The sequence below is a fragment of the Rhinoderma darwinii genome, chromosome 9, assembly GCF_050947455.1.
Source record: "Rhinoderma darwinii isolate aRhiDar2 chromosome 9, aRhiDar2.hap1, whole genome shotgun sequence".
Lineage (NCBI taxonomy): Eukaryota > Metazoa > Chordata > Amphibia > Anura > Rhinodermatidae > Rhinoderma > Rhinoderma darwinii.
The window spans coordinates 69,355,384-69,362,372 of NC_134695.1; the positions used below are offsets into that span (position 1 = coordinate 69,355,384).

At 47.1% G+C, this 6,989-nt stretch overlaps 1 protein-coding gene across 1 annotated transcript; it reads left to right on the plus strand.

The window, feature by feature from the left end:
• The first annotated feature begins 7 nt into the window (after positions 1-7).
• On the plus strand, positions 8-1,168 carry LOC142660439 (uncharacterized protein C11orf96-like). Its single transcript, XM_075837054.1, has one exon. The coding sequence runs from the start codon at positions 200-202 to the stop codon at positions 578-580; it is 381 nt and encodes a 126-aa protein (XP_075693169.1). The 5' UTR covers positions 8-199; the 3' UTR covers positions 581-1,168.
• Positions 1,169-6,989: the final 5,821 nt, after the last annotated feature.

Genomic DNA, 6,989 nt, shown 5'->3' on the forward strand with positions numbered 1-6,989 from the left:
AGAGACATCCAGGAGCATTGAGACAGAGGCACTCACACAGGACTAGCAGCATAGCCCTGCTCCTATGGACATTCTGATACCTGGATATCCTCCCATTGTCTGAGCTCATCTCCCTGCACAGGGCATTCGGTCTCCCCTGTGGCACTGGCAGCATAGTGCCCCCTGCAGATCAAGCAGCCCCCTGCCTCACACTTCCATCATGTCTTCAGCTGTCATGTCAGCCAAGCAGGCAGAACCATTGAGCATGTGCTCCACTTACAAAGCGGTCATGCCACATTACACTGGTGCCATAGAGGAATACCCACAACCTATTCAGCCCAGACCCCTGAGGGGAAAGGGCAAACTGCGGAGACCCAGGCAGAGCAGATTCAAGACCCAGCCGGTTACCTTTGATGAGATCCTGGAGGTGGAGGAGGAAGGGTTGTCCCCCACTGAGGAGGAGAAAGCCAGAAAATCCTTCCTGCAATCCCTGGAGAGTCTCAGGAGAAGCTCCCACAACATGCACCTCCAGAGGGACCAACTCTGCAAGTCCAAGCTCAGGCACAGCCTGGACTCCAGTGACTCTGACTCCACACTGTGACTAGACCCAGTGCCCAGCGCCACCCCTCTACCCAAGCGACAAGCAGATGGTTCATGAATTGCCCCTCCAGGCTGCCCCAACTTCAAGAAGATTCTGCATCTCAGTGCACTTTTGCTGGGGACCACTAGAGGGCGCAGCAGGTATGGGCCAGTCCTGCACCTGACTCCATAGACTGACACTGGCATCTACTGAATTCCTGTCTATTAGAATGGACTATGAGGTCTGGCGAGTAAACTAGGACTTGCACTTGGCAGAACTCTTTGGCGCAGAAGGAGTTAACCAAAAAGTTTTCTTGGTCTGTTGTATCCAGGTTGGATATGGAAGGGTTAAGTCTCCAGTTTTGGATCAGCTGCTGATTATACCAAGAATTGGGGAGGGGTGGGGGGTTAGACATATGTGATGATGGACCTGCTCTGTAATCCACCCCCCTCCTAACAGATATGCGCTTCAGGAAGGGGTTAAATTTACTTTTGATGAGAGGAAATGATGGACACTATTTATTTTTGCACTTTCACTGTTGTTCTTCTTCTTGATACATTTATATTTGTATAAAGTTCTATATTTACAACTATTTTAAATAAACACAATTGCAACATATTTTGCTGGGATCCGGTGTACTTCATTAAGTGGCTGATAACAGAGAGAAGGGGCACAGATCCTCATGTTCATTAGAAATGTCTGTCCAGTGCAGGAGCTCCTGTTTGTATATTAGACAATCACATATATAGCAATTCCTCAATACTCACCTGTTACCGCCATCATTCCATTTACAATACAGAGTGAGAGCTTGGTAATGGGGGTGCTTGATTTATTTATCCCCCCCCCCCCCCCCCCAGAAACTGAACTGTACCACTCTTGTCCACAGGCTGTGTCTGATATTGCATCTCTGACCCATTCAGCTTGGTATATCTGGTATTGCAGTATTCAAGTAAATGTGACTGAACTGCAATACCAGACACAGCCCATAGACAACAGTGGCGCTGTTTCTCAGTGTATCCCTTTAAATTCCTCCTGTTGCCTGTCAATGTGGAGGGGCTGTTGTGACCTGATGATGGATATTGATGATGATGATGATGAGGCTAGGGCCCTGCTGCGACATGGGGTTACTCTAACTTCAACGTTTCCCTATGGGGTTTTTCATGATGGTGGCATTATGTGTACGAAACGCTGCTTGATGGGTTTCAGAAGTGTCTTGAAAAATGTGTGCGGCTGAGAAGTCGCAAAATGCGCCAAAGTTATTGTAGACTTTCACCGACAAAATACGGTTGTACGTGTAGATGGGGCGAAGGAAGAGAAGTGCGTCCAATATGGTTAGAGAATTGTGTAAAATATATTCTACCACGTGCGTCGTTTTGATACAATTGGCGCCATTTTAACCAATTATTACCCCCTGGATGTGCGTAGAGGTGATTTTTCTTCTATTAGATATGGGAAATAATTAAGAAATGACCGCGAGACTCCTGCACCTCCGTCATGGCGGAAGATCTGGTGTATTCTGCTCCTCACCTCTCGTGAATCTATTGAAGTTATGGACCTTAGGGTATATTCACACGGCAGCGTCCGTTACGGCTGAAGTTACGGTGCTGTTTTCAGGAGAAAACAGCACCGTGATTTCAGCCGTCATGGCATGTTGAGGCGCTTTTTCGCTGCGTCAATTACGGACGTAAATGGAGCTGTTTGTCCATGGAAAACGGCTCCATTTACGTCTGAAGAAGTGACAGCCACTTCTTTGACGCGGGCGTCTATTTACGCCCTGCCTTTTGACAGTCGGGCGTAAAAAAAATGACCGTCGGAACAGAACATCGTAAGACCCATTCAAATGAATGGGCAGATGTTTGCCAACGCTATCGAGCCGCATTTTCAGACTTAAATCGAGGCGGAAAACGCCCGAATTACGTCCGTAAATAAGCCGTGTGAACATTCCCTTAGAGTTTATAAATACAGTGAAGTCATCGAAGAATGAAAAGTTCTGCAACATCTTAATTTACATTGTGTTTTAATTCTACATTTTCAAAACTTGAGCTTGCTGTCAGTGAATAGAAACATTCTGGTTTCCAATCAGAGGCTTAAAAACGAAAGACTGCAACACAAATCTCTCTCCTGTTCTGCATCTCTCTTCCCTACACCGATACATTGTAGCAAGCCAGGAGGGCTTCTCTCAGCCTCTATTCACTGACAGATAGAAGAGATCTTGAAAATGGGGAGGATTCAAAACACAAAATATATTAGAAAGTTGCAGAATTTTTCATTATACAATGGTTAAGACTGGACAACACCTTTTTATTGTATTACAGGGGTTGTCTCCTCAACGACAACTCCATTTATATGGGGCCTGGCACCCACAACGAGCGTGTCCAGGGAAGCGGCAGCCAGTCAGACGTCTCAGGTGAATGGCCGTCCATGTAATATATGGCTCTCTCAGTTTTTGCCAAAGAGGCTGACTCTCATAGAGGGGTGATCCCAAATAGAGGACCCAATGACATCTATATGCTCTAAGAGGGCATCTGTACAGAGGTTGTCCCCACGTGACGCTCGGATCGCTAGTGACGGTATATTAGGGAATTGCGCCGGTCATGATATGACCCTGATTGTTCCGTTCTGGGGAAAAAAAAGTTGCGAGCCCATTGCAAACATTCTGATAGGGGATAATTTGGGCCACATTGTAAGACCTTATTCACACGAACGTGTTTTACGTCCGTGCGACGCGCGTGATTTTCATGCGCGTCGCACGGACCTATGTTAGTGAATGGGGCCGTTCAGACTGTCAGTGAATTTCACGCAGCGTATGTCCGCTGCGTAAAACTCACGACATGTCCTATATTTGGCCATGTTGCGTGCTCGGCACACGGAAGCACTTCCGCGTGATGCACGCTACAGTAGTAAAATGAATGATGTTTACAAACATAAAAACAGAGTGTCATAATGATGGCGGCTGCGCGAAAGTCCCGCAGCCGCGCATCATATGGTGATGACACACGGAGCTATTAAGTGCCATTTTGCGCAAAACGCCGCGTTTTTTGCGTTCGCAAAACGCACATGCTCGTGTGAATCTGGCCTTATGTGAAGTCTCATTTACTTTATTACGCTGCAGATTTGTCGCAGGAAAATACACTTGGCAAATGTTCACATAATCCGCATCATGTGCGTTTGGCCTAAAACCGCTACAAGATAGGTGATAATTGTCTGATCTGATCGCTGTATATACCGAACCCCTGAACCCCCCCTTTTTTCCTCTTTGCGGCGGAATCGCAGCTTTTCTGCCGCTAAAATAACATCTGCTATTTATTGCGGTTTTATCTCCCCATTGAATTCAATGAGGCAAAACCCACAACAGAAAACCAGCAATTCCAAAGCTTAAATTGACTTGCGGATTAAAAAAAACGCACCGCAGGTCAGATTATCAATGTTTTTTTGGCGGGTTTTTTACGCAGCGTGTGGAGGAGATTTGCAGAAATGGGTGTGACTGTCCTATACAGCTAAATGGGATTTTGCGGAAATCCATGCACATCCCCACAGCCTCATAAAGATGTAAGGAATAAATTTTCAGCGCTGAAATTTCTGTAACAAATCTGCCACATGTGAATTAACCCTAAAGCGGCTCCAAGATGGAGCTCCGCCCATTATATACACCCGCTCTTGTTATGGGAGGGACAAAAGTTTACATGCACAAAATGCAAATAAACTAGACTGCGATTTCTTGGCCAATCAGATGCACCTTCTGTCTCGTGTCTGGTATCGATGACTGTCGTCCGCTACAAAACTCTTCTGTTCACTGGATTTGTAACGAAGAGTTAAAATGTTTAATTTATAATCTGTCAAATTCCGGCAGCGGGGCCTGGGCCGCGTCACAGGGGATATTTATTGCAGTAACGTTGGTTCTACACTGCGCCAAAACCCTTCTAGAACTTTTGCAGACAGCGTTCAGACTTTACTTGCACACCAAGTGGTCAGAAGTGGTACTGCACCTAGAATGTTGGGAAATAACGCAGCATCTGACTACAGTTTTTCATAAAAAATTCTCAAATTTGTCTTTGTTTTTTTTAATTGACTACCATTTCATATATTCAGACATTAAACTGCACCTCCAGCCGAAACAGAAATGTCACATTGCTCCAGAATCCACGTGTAGACGGCGTATAAAGTATTTTTCTCCGAAGTTCAGCTAATTAAGCAAATTTGTCAATGTAATAATAATAATAATCTTTATATAGCGCCAACATATTCCGCAGCACTTTACAATTCAGGGGGTACATTGTATAGACAATATCAGACATTACATAGTGACAAAAATAATTTACAATTCAAACAAGAGGAGTGAGAACCCTGATCACAAGAGCTTACAATCTATGAGCAAATAAGGGAGACACAAAATGTGAAAAATGCCTGTTCAGTACAACGGTCCGGCCATCATATATATATATATAGGGTAGTAATATAAAGCTGCATGAGCCGGTCACCAGCCAGTATCTGTGTATGACAGACAAGAAGTGTATTAGGGTGCAGGGAGTGTGGGGGATACTGCTGAATGAGGGGGTCAGGTTCTGATGACTAATGTCCCTGGGGGGGGAGGCAGGGAAAGGAGTCCGATTAGGGAATGTTATAGGCCTGTCTAAAAAGATGTGTTTTCAGGGCACATTTAAAACTGTGGATATTTGGAATTAATCTGATTGTCTGGGGTAGCACATTCCAGAGGACGGAGCAGCACGAGAGAAATCCTGGAGACGGGAGGTTTGGATTATGGAGGGTGTTAATCTGAGGTCGTTGGCAGAACGTAGAGCCCGAGTAGGCAGCACTGTGGAAAGCTTTGTGGGTGAGAGTAATAAGTTTGAATTTAATTCTGGAGGGAATGGGCAACCAGTGCAGTGTCTGTCACAGGGTAGAGGCGTTGGTGTGGTGGTGAGGTAACTGTAACAGGGTAGAGGCGTTGGTGTAGGGGTGAGGTGACTGTCACAGGGTAGAGGCGTTGGTGGAGTGGTGAGGTGACTGGCACAGGTTAGAGGCGTTGGTGTAGTGGTGAGGTGACTGTCACAGGGAAGAGGTATTGGTGTAGGGGTGAGGTAACTGGCACAGGGTAGAGGCGTTGGTGGAGTGGTGAGGTGACTGGCACAGGTTAGAGGCGTTGGTGTAGTTGTGAGGTGACTGGCACAGGTTAGAGGCATTGGTATAGTGGTGAGGTGACTGGCACAGGTTAGAGGCATTGGTATAGTGGTGAGGTGACTGGCACAGGTTAGAGGCATTGGTGTAGGGGTGAGGTGACTGGCACAGGGAAGAGGCATTGGTGTAGTGGTGGTGACTGGCACAGGTTAGAGGCATTGGTGTAGGGGTGAGGTGACTGGCACAGATTAGAGGCATTGGTGTAGGGGTGAAGTGACTGGCACAGGGAAGAGGCATTGGTGTAGTGGTGAGGTGACTGGCACAGGTTAGAGGCGTTGGTGTAGTGGTGAGGTGACTGGCACAGGTTAGAGGCATTGGTATAGTGGTGAGGTAACTGGCACAGGTTAGAGGCATTGGTATAGTGGTGAGGTGACTGGCACAGGTTAGAGGCATTGGTGTAGGGGTGAGGTGACTGGCACAGGGAAGAGGCATTGGTGTAGGGGTGAGGTGACTGGCACAGGTTAGAGGCGTTGGTGTACTGGTGAGGTGACTGGCACAGGTTAGAGGCATTGGTATAGTGGTGAGGTAACTGGCACAGGTTAGAGGCGTTGGTGTAGTGGTGAGGTGATTGGCACAGGTTAGAGGCATTGGTATAGTGGTGAGGTGACTGGCACAGGTTAGAGGCATTGGTGTAGGGGTGAGGTAACTGGCACAGGGTAGAGACGTTGGTGTAGTGGTGAGGTGACTGGCACAGGGTAGAAGCGTTGGTGTAGCGGTTGGTCATAAAGATGAACCTGGCTGCTGCATTGAGGATAGATTGGAGAGGGGAGAGTTTGGTGAGGGGAAGACGGATTAGTAATGAGTTACAGTAGTCAAGACGAGAGTGAATCAGAGCAACAATGAGAGTTTTGGCGGTTTCCTCCGTAAGAAAAGGACGGATTCTGGAGATATTTTTGGGGTGAAAATGACAGGAGCGTGAAAGTGATTGAATGTGAGGAGTAAAGGAAAGATCTGAGTCAAGGCTAACCCCGAGACAGCTGGCGTGCTGCCCAGGAGTCATGGAAGTGATAGAGACAGCGGGCGGCTGCCCAGGAGTCATGGAAGTGATAGAGACAGCGGGCGGCTGCCCAGGAGTCATGGAAGTGATAGAGACAGCGGGCGTGCTGCTTAGGAGTGATGGTAGTGCCACACACTGAGATGGAGACATCAGGTTTAGGGAGGTTAGTAGATGGTGGGAACAAGATGGTGGGAACACAAGGAGCTCAGTTTTAGAAAGATTCCGTTTCAGATAGAGAGAGGACATGATGTTAGAGAC

Excerpts from the sequence above, each read along its gene's own strand:
- LOC142660439 (XM_075837054.1), top strand. The coding sequence starts at position 200 with ATGTCTTCAGCTGTCATGTCAGCCAAGCAGGCAGAACCATTGAGCATG.